The sequence below is a fragment of the Epinephelus moara genome, chromosome 20 (assembly GCF_006386435.1).
Source record: "Epinephelus moara isolate mb chromosome 20, YSFRI_EMoa_1.0, whole genome shotgun sequence".
In the NCBI taxonomy this organism is placed as follows: Eukaryota; Metazoa; Chordata; class Actinopteri; order Perciformes; family Serranidae; genus Epinephelus; species Epinephelus moara.
Window position 1 is genome coordinate 16,620,879 of NC_065525.1, and position 16,357 is coordinate 16,637,235.

The window sequence follows — 16,357 nt, forward strand, 5'->3', positions numbered from 1 at the left end:
GGGCCACAAATATATAGTTTTATTTTCAACAAATGTTCTGTATAATGTCTACAACAGCTGGGCACTGTGGGTTTTAAACAACAAAAACAAAAACAATAGTGAGTCGTGTAGTTGTTATGGACTATTTTCAGTTGTGGATTATTAAACTTTGGGTAGGTTAGGTGTTGAGGATTTTGAGCTCCTCTTTATATTTTATTTACTCTGCTTCTCACCTCTCTGTTTGTAAGGTAACCTTCGAGGGCTCCACATTGGGGTTCTCCCACTCCATCTGAGGACAGTGCATGAAGTAACACAGCGTGTAGATGGCCTCAGGCGCCCAGTGGATAACACTGCTCTTCTGGTGGATCGGCGTCCCATTGTTGTGGTTTTTCATATACAGCGGCTGTAGATAGTGCATGGCCCGCGACACCAGGTCACCTACACACACACATATGAACAGGGAAACACAATAAGAACATGAATAATGAGAAAGGACTTCATGTGCAGGCACGAGGGTGAAAAGACAGAAATATTTTAAGCACACGGCCTTTAAAAAGACGTTGGGGAATCATCCTCATTCCCTCCAGTCCCCTCAGAGCTCAGCCTGTCAGGGGAAATCGAGATGTTTCCTCGCACCCGAGTCAGGAAAAAGATAGGGTTCATCCCAGTCCTTTCTGTGCAGCTCACTGGGGGAGAGCAGGAGAATAAGCGCGCTCAGGACTGCACTGTGTGGAGAATGAATATTTATGGATAAACATTAGCTACTCCAAGCTATTTCCTCTGCATAATTTGTCAGTACTTTAAGGTCATCCAGTTGGGCTTGAAAAATCAAAGCTTGAGAGGCCTCTGCTAATAAAAAATTTGAATATTCTCTAGGCAGGTTTAAAAGAAAGTAAACAGTTCTTGGAAAAGCATGTTCAGCCACTTTTTTTTATACTTAAGGGACAAAACAGACTGCCTTTTAGTGCAGCAAACTCAGCTCACCAAAAATCGAGAGATGAATTTGAAGTTTCTCTCACAGCCAGGCAGTCAAGCAAGAGTCCACTTCAAGACAACGTTATGACTGTGGCACTTTAGTTATTGAGTGGCAGAGAATGTCCACCATGTATTATTACAGCACAAACTCAAATCCCATTTCACTGACTGCTGTCAGATTTCCGTCGCTTGTCCTTCCTGTCTAGACCCACTGCACTGAGAAAATGTAATGAAATTCTGAAGCGGGGTCGATCTAATAAAAATCCCCACTCTGTATCACACTGTTCGGGTCAATTTGATACTATTCAAGGCAAAAAAGTAATACAGCACGATGGCACTTGGCTCCCTGAGTCTAAATGAACTATACAATATGTGTGTCTATACGCTACACAGCAGGAACAAACAGTCATTTCCATGGACAAAAGGGTTTGTTTAGCATCAAAATTGCACTATTTGACGCCTGCCAAGATTCCATTTAGCCTCGACAATGTGAGAGGCGAGTGTGAAAAGGACGCCTGAATGAGGGAAGAGCATTCATGCAATAAAGCAGTCAATCTCTCAGCTGTCCTTTGGGAACAGTGGAGCTGTGCTGATAGAGAACTGCGCGCTGGACAACATCTACTGATGCAATGAGCAGGAAATATCACGACAGCAATGATTACCTCTTGTGCAAACTTTAAGTTAAGGCTCTCTGCCATTATCTGTTACTCGTCCTGCATCTTTCCCTTAATTGTACCGGTGGGAATACAGATAAGCTTGTAACAGTGCCCTCTTAGGCTTGGTAAAGGGAGCTGAGGTGGTCAGCAACAGCCAGTTCTCATGTCTTATTTATGCTGGCCTGTGACATTTCCCCATGCCGGCAGAGGATGCTGGCAGGGCTGAAGAGGAAGATTATTTCGAACACAGAGAGAGTGCAACAGTAGCGAAGTAGCAGCAGCTTAATGCATAAAGCAAGATTAACGGCGCTCCTTCAGCAGGTGTACGCAGAAATAAGTGCTGAATAAGGATTAACTCGTTGTTTTCGGTGAGCGTGTATCAGCACAGAGCTGCAAGGGTTCTTTGTTTTGCCAGAAAGGAAGAAAGGATGGACAGAAGTACAGCAGTTTAATAAGCTCAAAACGTCAATAGCCTTTCATTATAAGATTCAAGCCTTTAATCAATACCTCCTCTTGGGTAATTAATTCTTTATGCTAACAAGAGGAAGGGAGGTGGAGGACACACACAGCAGATCCGGCTCCTCAGGTATCTCAGTGATTACCTTTAAGCAGTGGGGCAACGCTCTCTTTGTTTTCAGAGCTTTAAAATCCCCTTAGAAAAGCAAAATCACACAAACATGCCAGTCTCCTGCGTATAATGGTACTGCTTTGATTTAAGAGGGATTTTATGAGAGTTGGCACCTTTAAGGTCAATAACCGGCAATGCAGCACCCACATAACAACCAAACTGCTCATTACTTCAGAGACTGTGAAGGCTGTTAAATGTTTCATAGTGAGAGAGAGAGAGAAAGTGTACTCTTTGGAAATGTAGAAATTAACTCTCATTTCTGACGGAGCAATTACACTCAAGCCCTTTATAGGTAAATAAATACGCAGTAACCAGCTTTCCTTTGGGTATTGATGAATGGAGACTGGCTGCACTGTGCAGCTGCTGCCATCATCACCATTTCTGTGTTTCAATTATTTGCTGCTATGCGGCCGTGATTACATTTAATAGTCGCCCGTGGCCATCCTGACTCAACAAGATGCTAAGCTATTCTTGCCGCTATTAGTTTTGTCCATTTGAAAGCAGCCAGGGCTTTTAACCACCAACTACCACGCATATCAGATAACAAGGAGGGCACAAACACTATCTTTATGGAGCTGCTCCATCTGAATCCGCTGCTGTTAATGAGAAAAGACTCAATGAGAATGAGAGGAAAATATAAAAAGAAAAGAGAGAGGCAACAGTTTAACAAAATCGACTGAACTCATGCTCTTTGACTATAAAACGTTGGGGTTTTAATGTCGTGCTTTGAGTGTAACTCTCACTAAGAAGGTCTTTCCTCATTATTACCCACTTTAACTTTCAGACTTCATGTTATAAAGACTGAGGAGTCATACACTATAATCTGTGGCAGGAACAAGCACACAGCATCCCTGCAGTAATCAGGACAGGTTAGTTTGCATAACACAACACACAAAGTAACATCACGTGATGACTCTTTCTGTCAGAAGTCTCTGGAGGCTTTATTAGAGGAGGTATGTATGGTATCTACTCAGTGGAGTGAGGAGGGAAATGTGATGTTCACCCTTGTTATGTTCCACGTGGGTACCCTTCATTTTTCATTCTAGACACTGAAGAACTGTTGTAATTTATTCTACGTATCACCCCCATTGACTGCATATTGCTTTTGTCATGTGAGGCTTGTGTGACTTTGGTGGATTTCATGTTTTAACCTCAATTTATGCCATTTTACATCAAGGTTTAATGATTTAGTTCCACCATTCAGCCTATCAATCAAACCCTGTTGCTGTACACGAGATCAGTCTTGACCAAGGCCACTTCTTGACCGCATTTTTACTTGATCTTGTCTCCGTCTTAGACAAAAAGTATTCTGAATTTTATTTCAAGACCAGTCAAGATCACAACTGCAGAGATATCATTAAATTATCTGTGTAAAAAAGAAGTGTTGATAAAGATGGTAAAGTTCATTTCAGCTTCTTAGGGTTTGGTTATATTTGTTTGCACATGGAAAACAAAGGGATTAATAAAAAAAAATTAAAAAAAAATTTTTTTAGTGTGGCATGCAGTGTGGGAATATTCTGGCCTTTACTAGGTCTCAACCTCTCAAAGCGTTTTTTTTTTTTTTTTTTTAATTGGGGTTTTCAAAGTTAAAAAAGATGTGGAAGTAGTACAAAAGTCGAATTTCTAGTAAAAATTTAGAAAATATTCAGGAAGTCAAAAATCAAAAATACCCTTAAAGGTGGTTTGTCATACATGTATAGAAAAAGACACAAGTTTGCAAAATATAATATTTACGAGTAAAGAATATCATTCTATTTAACGTTCTATTTAAAAGAAGGGAGGGGATCTACCTGAAAGTGGTCTATAAAGGGTTGCCAGATCTGGTAGAGTTTGTTTTCACACCCTCCTAAGCAGAATTTAATCTTTTCCAAATGCAAGTGGTGCATCACATCCTTCACGAGGGCAGAATGGGCAGGAGCCTGTGCTTGCTTCCAATTTAATGATATCAATCTACGTGCTAGTAGGGTTACAAATAACATCATATTATGTTGGGAGCTGGTTAACACAAGATCAGAGCCTTTAATACCCAAGAGTGCGGTCAGCGGATCAGGATCCACAGGTCCACCCAGGACGTCTGATAGCCACTGAAAAATATTTTGCCAATATGTTGTGACTCTTGGGCAGTGCCAGAACATATGGGCTAGTGAGGCTGGTGATTGGCCACAAATTTTTTGATAAATGAAGTCTATGCAATATTTTGAATACCAAAATCCACGTCCAGCACAACCCCTCAAAGTTTTGGTCTTGTCTTAGTCTCTATTTACTCGAGTCTTCACTTGGTCTCGGTTTAGGTGCCGACTACAACACTGCAATCAAAATCACCATCACAAAACAAAAGACATGTTATTATGAAGTCCTAAAAGCCTTAAATTGTTCCATGTCCTAAAAGATTCTGCTCCTTTCATTAGATATGAGGTATTCAAAGTAAGAAGCTCTGACTGCTGCCACACAACAAAATGATCTCTGAAAGGTATTACAGCGAGTGTTGACGGCCATTAGCAGTGTCTTCTGTTAGCTCTCGGCTGAAACATTTACAGGAAAACAGCCCTGATTCCATCACACTACACCTGAGAATAAAGCACAAGATGAAAAGCATCACACGAGACAAAAGGAGAAAGAAAGATCACAATGTCTGAGCTCCAAAAGCCTTGTGCTCTATGTCCAATAATGATGAATAATGAAGTTCAAAAGTGTTTTTTAATCAGCATTAATAACTAATATTGTATGACAAAGTACCCATTATGGAGTGTAAGTGTCAAAATGAATTATTAATACCTGCAAATATAATCGCAGGTAATAAAATTTGCGAACAAGGTTTGAAAAGGCCAGAATGAACGTGACAAAGAAGTCTAAAATCCAGCCGCAAGTTTCTATTAGTGAAGCTGGAGCTGTTAAAGCAAACATACAGATGTGAAATGCAGTTTTAAAGTTTTACAGAGTGAAACCAGAACTTGTGATCTGGCAGCTCAATGGGTTTTTGCTTGGTTGAGGGAAGCTGTAAATGAAAACACACAAAATCCGTGATTGGACTCTGTTTCTGTTTTCTATACAGAGAAATATTTGTTGGCATCATCTGAACAACTCACACAGTTTGCTGGTTGGTCAGACTGCCAGATTCACAGTGGATGAATCCCAGATTAATACCTTGCAGCAGAAAGTTAAGAGTTTTATAGTGACATCTGAAAGGCTATGGGTCTGAAAACCTAAAGGGATTTGATATTTGACAACCCTGAAACATTTAGGAAATACTAAATCTGACCTCCATATTGTTTTATAGGAGAACAGGAAGTGTTTTCGTCTACCTAGTGAAGCTCAGCATTAGTTCAATCAGGAAGAGTTTCTTTTTGCCTCATTCATTCACAATGCTGCTCACTCCTTAGTTAAACCAATCAAATTTTGCTGTGATCTCTAACAGCCGATCATGATGCTGTTGTCAAACTTTAAATCTGTTCTCCTCCCAGCTGCTGTCAGGAGTCATTTTAAGTGAAATCATTGCGCCCTTCTCCACCCAAGTCTCCTCTATTCATCATATCCAGTGCCCAGGTCCAGCCCATCAAAGGCCCACTCCTCCTAACATCCAGATCTGCAGCACCCTTCTTATCTCTTCACTCTCACCACCACTACCAGCATCTAGCCTCCATATGTGGGTTCCCTATTCTACTACAGCTTCACCACCCCTCAAAATATATGACATCACAATTGGGTCTAATTGCCAACTATTCACTATTCACTATTCACATTTCGCATACTTGTGTGCACATGTAAATAATATTCTTTCACTCAGAATGAATCTCTCCTGAAATATTTCCAGCAGATTAGAGGAGTAGTTGGACACTTTGTGAAATGCGCTTATTTGCTTTCTTGCCATGACAAAAAATGTTAAAAAAAATGTTACCACTCTCATGTCTGTGCATTAAATATGAAGCAATAGACTTTGTTACATTTGGATAGACCCGAGCTAGCTGTTCCTCCTGTTTCCAGTCCTTATGCTAAGCTAAGCTAACAATCTCCAGGCTGTGCTTCACATTTAGAGTACAGAAGTGAGAGAAGGAAGAAAATATTTCACAAAATGTCCGATTACTCGTAAGAAAGGAGGAGGTTCAGTGCACAATGCTGTGTGGTTTGAGGCCAAATGATGCGTCAACCTGCACTGAGAGGTCAGTGCTGTTTGACCTTGCATCACTTAGTGGAGGTGGTATTTCCCTGCTGTATAGATTTACATATTTATGGAGAAAGCCTATATGTATTGTGTATGCTCCACCCATCTGCGCCGCTAAGAATAGATTCGGTGGAATTCAATACGTACTGACTTACACAAACAACCCTGTGTGGAACATGTTTGAAGCAGGACTTTGTCCGGCATGACTGAGTGACGGTGACACACCAAGAGTCCTAATAATTGCAGTATTTGCAGGACTGTCATTTCAAATATGCTAATTTGGCATTTTGGCAGGAGAGAAAATGAGAAAATACAAAGAGGTAAATCAGTGGCAAACCTCTAAAATTGAGTCTAAATGCCAGCCCAAAAGACTGTCCCTGCATAGGATGCAAATCTTACTGCGCTACAGCGGCCAGCATTATTTTATTCCATGAAATGTATTCCAGAAAATCAAACTCTTATCTGTGTTTCTCTGCAACCTGTCCATCTTTTATTCTTTTTCTGTCTCCCATCTTGCTCTCTTTCAGACACACTGCATGACAGGCCGATGGTGCAATCATTGCCAGCTCTTCTGCTTTTCTCAATTATTCTTTTTTTTTTGTTGGCTTGAGCCGTGTGTGTGTTTGCAAATCCTATAGTTATTTACAGAATTCCTCTCCAGAGCTGATAACATTACCACCGGACTAAGCTCCGCTATTATCCATCGGCCGCTCTGTTGTCTCAGAGTGTTTGCAGTGTCAACATTACAGAAGGAGTCCTTGCTTGACCTCATCAACACAACATGGACAGTGGACTGGCAGAGTGCGGCACCCCACTCCTCCCGTCTCACTCCCGAGAAAACACACAATGAGGAGAATTGGCTGACTTGTTTATTCTGATGATAAATGTTTACATTAGATGTACAGAAAATATTTTTCCAGCCTTGTCATGACCACAGAAAAAGACTCGACGACCCTTTCTCAGTTGTTTGTCTCGAGTATTTTTTTTTTTTGGTCAGAAAAACTGTCATTCACATCAGGAGCTAATCTGTGCTTATGTGAGTGAATTTGTTATTCTACTGTCAGAGGACACTGCAGCACTGTTTTCTGGAATGGGCTGCACGCAACCAAGAAACAAAACTGTTCATCACTTCCAATGAGCATCTTGATTCTATGATTAAGTCTGATTATATCAAAAGAGTAAACATGAAGTTATGTGCTCAGTGGTTTGCAGTACAGCTTGCCACTTCATATTTGTCAAGGGCCTTATGAAAGTTTGTCATAAAGTTTCCCACAAACTTTGCTATGTCGAACTGTTGTGTATTATTATTTTGGTGTGAATGAGGACGAAAGGGTAAAAAATAATCATTACGTAATTTCTCTACTGATGTAGAAAAGCTGTTATCATTATATAAAACAGACTCCTAAAGCCGATGTAAATGACTTCGCACTGTATAAATGTATTCAGAAACCATTCAGATGCCCATTATTCTTTGAATAATGAGTACATTGTGAATGGACAGACATTCAATTAACATTTGGGAGGTTTGTCAAACTTATAAGCCTAATAAATAGCTCTGGTTCATTAGAGCTGCTCTCATTGACAGTGAACTGATTCACATTATTCAAATATGCACATACGCATGCACTGCAGGATTATGATACAGTGATGCACTGATAAAGTCTGACAGTATTTGTGCCTTGTTAAACATCACATTATCATATCAGCCAATAATGTCATCCAAATCACGCTGAGCTGCACACCTTCAATAAAACCTGCTATAAAAATGCTTGTAATTTATTCATTTATTTATTAAAGACCCTACAGCCATGCTAGCAGCTCTGTGAGGCTCTATGCTAACCATCTTATATAAGCACGTCTGCATGCTAACATGTGTTAGCACTAAGCACTAAATGAAGCCGAGGCTGATGAGGGCGTAAATAGCTTTGCAAGTATTTGTTTATAAACCAAAATATTGGTCAAATGGAAATTTAGGCCAGATGATAGGGTTAGATTAAAATTCAGGGGGTTCATTAACTCATCCTGAGGGGAACATGAAGGCATGTTTGCGCTGGATGAAAAGTCAGATCCCCAAAGTCATTGGGATTCGTCCAAAGGGAACCAAGAATGTCTCTACAAAATGATGTCCTGATCTATCTAGTGTATGTTGAAATATTTTACTGGATAAGAACAAACTTTGGCCTGCTGATGGACCTAAAGGAATGGTTAGGGCGATGACTAAAACCATTAGAATGTATCCTCTGGGCACTATGAACATCTACACCAAATTTCATAGAAATATGGCTAATAGTTGTTGAGGCATTTTACAAACTAGAATTACCACCATCAGTGTCACCAGTGTCTGACCGATGTCTCTCCTTCTGTTCTTTAATTATGGCATTGAGTAATGGCCAGAAACATGTTTTTGCAGAACATTATGATGTCACAGTTAGGTTGACCTTTGACTTTTTGGATATTAAATGGCATCCCTTCATTAGTTTATCTTATAAGACATTTATGTAAAATTTTGTCCCACTTCACATAGGTCATACGCAAACCTACCAAAATCTAATTGGTTCATCATTGAGTCCATGTGGATGTTTATACCAAATTTGAAGAATCTTGCAATATTGTGTTCCCGAGAATGGGATGGACATACAGGCAGACAACCCAAAAATATAATGCCTTCGGCCATGGCTATCACTGGTGCAAGGGCCTAAAAACATAAATTTGGACCTCATGGTTGTTCTAGAGTAAAAGTAGATCACCAAACTAGAGGGAGTCATCTAGGAACCATGAATGTCCTTCCAAAATTTAGTGCCGATCCATTAAGTTGAGGATATTTGACAGAATAAATGAAATGTTTTACTTGCTGATGGTAAAAAACTTAGGGGGTCACCAAAGGATTCATCTTCTGGATCAGTCTTCCAATAGCTGTTGAGATAGTTGTCTGAATGTGGCTGATCAACAGACTGTCACAGGCCTTCCAATAATGCCAACCCTAGAGCCATGCTGCTAACATGGCTGAAGAGCACTCTCTACCACTGAAAGTGTAGTGATGGATCAATGTGTTTGAGAGCTAGAGCTCTGATTCTCTGCCCCAGCCCTACTTGGCCTGACCCAACCCACTGGGTTCGGGCCAGGCCGGGCTGTAATTCCCATTATTGCTCCCAGGCTCGAATCGGGTCGGGTTCTCGCCAGTTTAGCTGTGTGGCTTTTTTGTTGTTGCTGGTGTTTTTTAATGAAACTGGCAGTTCTCATGCACAAGTGGCAGGCATTTTAATGGACTGAATCAAGAGGGAAAGAGAGAAAAAGGGGGGGACTGTGACTGAGAGAGGGAAAGTGACAGAACAATGGAGTAATAGTGAAGAACTGGGAGAGTCCATGTGAAAGAGGAATAAAAAAATGACAAAAAGAGAGGGGTCTGCAAGGTGACTTGGTAGTGTTTGCTTCTGCCTCCCCAGCAGTGGGAGAGATGTGTGTGACATGCAGCGAAGAGCAGTGATCATCATCTGTGCACCACATCGCCATGGACCACTGTGCGCAGAAGACACACCGAGGGGTGCAGCCCGCTCTGCCGAGTCTGTCATGCACCAGACAATAGATTATTGAAATAAGGAAGAGAAGAAGGAGAAGTGGTGCGGTGTTTTAATATTGAGACTACACAATAATATATATCTTTTCTTTCTTTTACAGTAGAAATATGGGTTTTTAATCGGGCTTAGGCCCAAAACTGCTGCTGTGGGTCGGGCTCTGTTTGGCCTGGACAGAAACTGAATGGGTATAGGGCCGGGTCTGAGTTTTTGGGTCCAATCAGAGCTCGAATTTGAGCTGCTAAAATTTTGTATCAGATGGTTTAAAATACTGCTTTAAAGGATTTTCAGTCCAAGAACAAAAATCTGGGGGAAACACCAAGTATTGAACATGGATTATTTTGGAGTTTTCTTGGCATGAACATGGTCAAAATTTAAAACTCTTGAATAAAAGCCCATAATAACAGGTGTCAGATATTACAGCTAAAAAGCACAGCTAGTAACTTTCAGCCATATTGATCACACCCTAATACCCACACAATTTTAAACGGTAGACTCCTTGAAAGTACAAATTACATTTATTCAAGCACTGTACTTGAGTACAATTTTGAACTTTACTTGTGTATTTACATTTTATGGCACTTTATACTTCTACTCCACTACATCTCAGAGCCATATATTGTACTTAGTACTCTACTACTTTAATTTGACAGCTTTAGTTACTAATTACTTTTAAGAATCATAATATCTATACAAAATATGAACAAACTACTAAAACTTTGATATATTACTATAGATTAAACTACCCAGTTTTAGTAAGTAATTTATATTCTGAAATGGGCAATTCAACATAATAAGTACTTTGCTGGTACTTAAAGCATATTTTGATGCTACTACTTTTGTACCTTTACTTCAGCGATATTTTGAATGCAGGACTATAAATTGTAATTGTAGTATTTCTACACTGAGGTATTGCTACTTTTACTTAAGTAAAAGATCTGAGTACTTCTCCCACCATTGGGTATCGGTACTTAATACCCTTGAGCTATCGATAGTACCAACAAGGCCCAATCCCAATTCCTATCTTAACCCTCAATCTTAACCCTCAGTCTCAAAAATCTGCGCTTCCGTGAAGTGCTAGTGCTGTCCCGATTCTCAGTGTGTTGAGTTAAGGGTGAAGATTAAGGGCTGTATGTCCCTTACTTTTGAGATTTTCTAGCACCACACTTGGCGGTAAGTGCTAACCCAGAATCTCTTGCGCATCATCGGCCAAGCCCAGCCGAAATCAGCCGAGTCTGTACGATTCATTCAAAGCAAGATGGCGGCAGAAAGCGGTAAAAAGAAGAGTTATAACTGTGAGTATTTTCCTTGCAAATATGTGTTTAAAAATTATGATAAGCATTGTAATATCTTAGTTAAATGTCATTTTATGGATTTTAGACCTCTTTGTAGCATAAACACGAACACATTTTTTCGCCAACGATCGATAGTCAGTAACTTTAACGTTAGCCGTTGCGGTGCACACAAGCCATAACGTTAGCTGTTGTTCAGTTAACATTACGAAATATCATTTTTCTCAGTGGTAATGTTAAGTTTTATCAATATACGTGAAATGTTTGCACCGACATTTTTGTAAGATGACTGGACAGTGTCATCTACTGTAGCCGCAGCTGCAGATGGCATGATTCATATCGTTCGTCTGTAACCTTCTTCTTCTACGACTACTGATGATGTAATGTACCTTCTTCTTCTTCTTCTTTTGAATTGACAGACGGGACGGAGCTTTGGCGTATTGCTGCCCCCCACAGTCTGAAGACGTATGTGCCTTTAAGGGGTGTCCCATTTCTAAGTCTCAAGATAGCACTAACACTTGGTTTTTAAGGGCTAGTGAGACTGAGGGTTGAGCTTGAAAGTTAAGATTGAAGGTTAAGATAGGAATTGGGATTGGGCCCAAGTAGTACTGAAACGTCTCCTGTCAAATGATACCTGCATTTGATCCTTTATGTGCTGGGGGTCTGATCCTGCACTTTGCTGTTTCTCTGACGGCTCAGCAAACTTTCTGTTGCTGCCGTCTCCCCAGCCGCGCTCTTCCTGGCAAACAGTCCTTTCAATGTCTGTAGCACAAGCTAACATGGCAGCACCGACTAGCATCAAACACCAAGCTGTTAAACAGTCCCAACAAACATATACTGACACAAAAACAGCTGGACTGTATCGTTAAAACCATTGATAACCATTGGATAGTGTAGCTATGTGATGCTAACAGTTAGCCCTCTAACTGTGTCTGTACGGCTAGGTGAACTTTTACTCTCTTTTTTAAATGATAGCCAGTCCTACACATAAGCTAGGTAGCTAAAAGTATGTGGATACACAAACATAATGTCTGTATGAGACTTTTGAACATCTCAATTATAAACTCAGGGCATTAATATGCTGCTGCAGCCTCCACTCCTCAGGGAAGGCTTTCTACAAGAGTTAGGAACCTGGCTGTGGGGCTTTGTTCCTATTCAGCCACGGGAGAACATACAGTAAAGACCTTTTCCCAGAGAGGACATTTTGACTTGTCACAGTGGGAAAAGTACAGGTGTGAATAATTAATAATGGCTGAATTCCAATTTACTGTTTAAGTTTCAGGGTTCTGCTATTGTGCATGCTGGCTCACTGTCACACTGTCATGATACTCAAATATAACAGAGCCATTGTTAATGTTATTAGTAACACCTGTGCTTTTCCTACTATGACAAGTGTCTGCTGTGAATAAGCCTATTAGTGAGCGTGGGCACTGGTGTTGAGCGATAAGGCCTGGTGAATGGTTGGTGCACCAATTCATCCCAAAGGTTCTGGATGTGTTTGAGGTTGGAGCTCTGTACAGGCGAGTCAAGTCCCTCCATCGACCACAGAAGGCATCTGACCCAAGAGGGGGCCATAATTTCAAGACATATGGAGGGAGTGGGGGGCATATGCATTGCAACTGACATAGGCATATATTATCAATGTGTGAGTATGCATTACAGAACACTTTATTAGTCAGACACAACACTCAAGTGTGATGAACACAAACATGTTGAAATACACATGCTCAGATGAACCCCTCTGATCTGACACTAAAGTTGACACACAACAGGACAAGCACATTCACACGTAAACATAGAGATGAAACAACAATGAACACCAAGCATCCAATCCACAACGAAAACACATCCTGCCGCAAGTCTAAATCAATATCATATTCATCTTTATCACACATCAGCACTGAGAAGGCAAACACCTTAAAGCCCAGACACGCCAAAACAACATCAGAGAACTAGTGGTGACAAAAGCCAACTGTTCATGTCACCTGTATCTCAGACTAAAAGTTAAACACGAACAGAAAGACTGCAGCCAACTGCCAACCAGCATGTACATTTATCATATATGTATATATATATATATATATATATATATATGTGTGTGTGTGTGTGTATATATATATGTATATATTTACTGTGCGCCAGTGAACAATAACACAAATCATCACGAAAGGTTTCTGATAAGGAGCTCAATAGCTTAAGAAAAATGATCTTACCTTCTGTAACAAGTTTGTTTTTATCTTACTCACTTCTTTGACTTTAGCTGTTTGTTTACTTTCCTCACTTCAGTTTCTCTTCTTGTGCACTGACCTGAACTGCCAATCAGAGTGATTTCATTCCCCGGTGGGCTCTGCCATCGATTCAGCATGTTGAATTGGCGGGAAAAAAGTCATCAAGGGCTGTCAAGGGCCGTCAGGGGCCAACGGTTCGGGACATACCACAAAGACTAGGGCAGCACACACTCACCGACGGCTCAATAGTGACTGATGGTCAACTGCCGGCTGAAGTGCGGTGAAATTAAAAGCATGTTTGCTTTAGTCTTAGTTTGACACCATTTATTAGTTTGGGACACACACATCGTGACATCGTTATTAAATAATACACATGATAGGTAAACTGCATCGCAGCAGTCAGTGGGAGTTAGTGACAGCGACCAATATTGTTTGGCTCGTTTTAGAAACAAGTTTTGAGAAAAAAACACAGATACGTTCATGCTTTTATTTATAAAAATATTACATCAGTATCCAAAAGTTACCAGGCAGCAGCTCCCCAGTCTGTCGTCTTTTAAAGTCTATGATTTTCTCCACACTAAATTTGGGAAATGGTCCTCTCCTTGAGCACAGGAACATTGTCATGTTTAAATGGGTCTTTCTAAAAACCCTTTGCCACAAAGTCAGAAGCGCAACATTGTCTAAATTATCACCTGACACTGAGCAGGTGACCAGTAAGCAGCTCACTACAGCAGCTGGGCAGTTAATAGCATTGCTCAAGGCCACAGTGACTACAGGGCACATTGGGGGAGGGGTCTATGACTGTCCTTCACTTCTCCACTCAAACTTTTCCTGTCTCACACACACACAGACACACACACACACACGACTCACTGAGTTCAGAGATGCTGCCTACTCTTGTAGCCAGTAAACACTGCTCGATGGATCGCAGCTCAGACTGACTGTAGGCGTTTCCCTCTCCGCTTTTCCCCGCTCGCTGCTGCTGGTCCCTGTGAAGAGTCAGACCCTCAGGTAGGCTGAGCACACCTGAAAGAAAAAAAAGGACAGAGATAGAGAGAGGGGGGAATTACACTGATGTCATGGCAAAGCACAAGACCACAGCCTGAAAAGTGACAATTTGACTGACAGATCCTTATGTATGAGGTTAGGCTAACTCACTTGTGATTTTTCTTTGCAGGAAAAAAGGGAATAAAAGCAGTCAGTTTCCCCTTTTAAATGTTAATATCTCATTATGTCCCTTTATAGGTTTGTCACATTAGTGAGAAAACAATGGAGGCCATACATCGCAGTAATTATGCCTGCTAGTTGCACCTGTCAGAGCCTTCTCCCAAAGGTAATAATGTGTAATATTCCAAATGCGTTTTCATTAGTCACACCACTGTGTGTTAGTTAGCCTTCCTCGCTCTGAGGGTGACGAAGCAGACTACTCTCCATTCTGCTTTGCTGACAGTCTCTTATTCCTCTGCAGCGTCGTGCTGCACCCTTCTTATCGCTTGCAGGGTGTCAACTTATGAAATGGCTGAAAGCAGCGACTCCCTACTTAGCCCTTTAATCACTGTGAAAAAAGTAGCTTTGGCTTTAATGGCTCCTTTCTCATAATATGCTGCTAATTTAATGCACATGCTGCCTGCGGCGAAGGTGACATTCTTCATTCATCTTGTGGGAGCAGACAGTTGCTTTTAGGGCGATTCATTTCACTTTTCCACACTGAGACAGGTGTTTAAACATGTAAGGGACTGTATGGAAATCAGTGGTGGTGGTGGATTCAGAAAAGGGAGGGGGTTATGTTTTCTGTCCTTCTAGTTGGAAACATGTTTGGGAGAGGTAGACTAAATGTGACTTGTTCTATCATTTTAAGTCACAATGACCCCTGTTTTTGTACTTCAAATATTAAGCAAATATGTCACATTACTTAGAAACTTTCATCAAGCCATGATTTTAAGAAAAAGTTTGCATTATGGTGGCCACAAAGATACAGGGAGAGCCCACTGACCTTCCAAACTGGAAGCACATGCTGTATCAGGGGGTGTCCCAGGGTGAAAAATACACAGAAAGCCTGTAAGGTTACAAAAATAAGCACACCCAACAACACGATGCAGGGGGACAGAAAACGTTTTTATGTCAGAAGAACTTTGGTCCGTTTGATGAACAAAGTTAGCATACAGTTAGCAATGAACTTCACATGACAATATTCACAACTTAGATACATTTTTTTTATATATATAAAAAAAACCCTTTTGATCCTTTTGATCGGTGGATCCTTAGGGACTAAAGGAGAAATATCAAAGAACAGACACATATTTCAAACCAGTCTCACTCTGAAGTCATTGAAATCCAGTGCTGGGGCAGTGACGATGTGTAGTATGTCCATATTGACAAGTTTAAACATTAAATCTTATATTGTGATGCGCGATGCTAAGCCGCTAAGAACCAGCTCAAGCAGGTCGTCCCTGGCGACCTGGTGGGTTTTAAGAAGGTTTTAATATTCTAAAGGCCAATACTTTTTTGATTTGGAATCAGACAAAACCCCACTGTCTCAGGTGCTGTTTTGTTACTATTATATTAAGGCTGTGATTCATAATTTTGGGGAGACACAGAGGGAGAGCAGTACTGAGTAGGACCAGTGGGTTTGGTGATAAGAATGAAAGCCAAGACTTTATTTAAAATCAAACAAAGCCCCAAAATGACCCCAAAAATTGAGATGTTGACATAAATCCATGTTTATTTAAAAATGAGCTGTGCGGCTTCCAACTGATTTTGATAGAGCCGCCACAAATGTGCCATGTAGAGTGACAGTAATAGCTCTTGGTTCAAGAATAAAAATTGTCAGTAAACATCTTGCATCACTTTATTATTTTGGTTTTGACA

At 40.7% G+C, this 16,357-nt stretch overlaps 1 protein-coding gene across 2 annotated transcripts in view; it reads right to left on the bottom strand.

Annotated features, from left to right (window-relative positions):
* The window catches only part of btbd11b (BTB (POZ) domain containing 11b), a 100,895-nt gene that overhangs the window by 21,279 nt on the left and 63,259 nt on the right, over nt 1–16,357 (bottom strand). For both annotated transcript variants that reach the window (XM_050074139.1, XM_050074138.1), the window contains exons 2-3: nt 14,363–14,515; nt 213–417 (exon numbers count right to left, since the gene is read on the bottom strand). In XM_050074139.1, the coding sequence (XP_049930096.1) occupies nt 213–417; nt 14,363–14,515 (358 nt within the window). The remainder of the gene's footprint in view (nt 1–212; nt 418–14,362; nt 14,516–16,357) is intronic.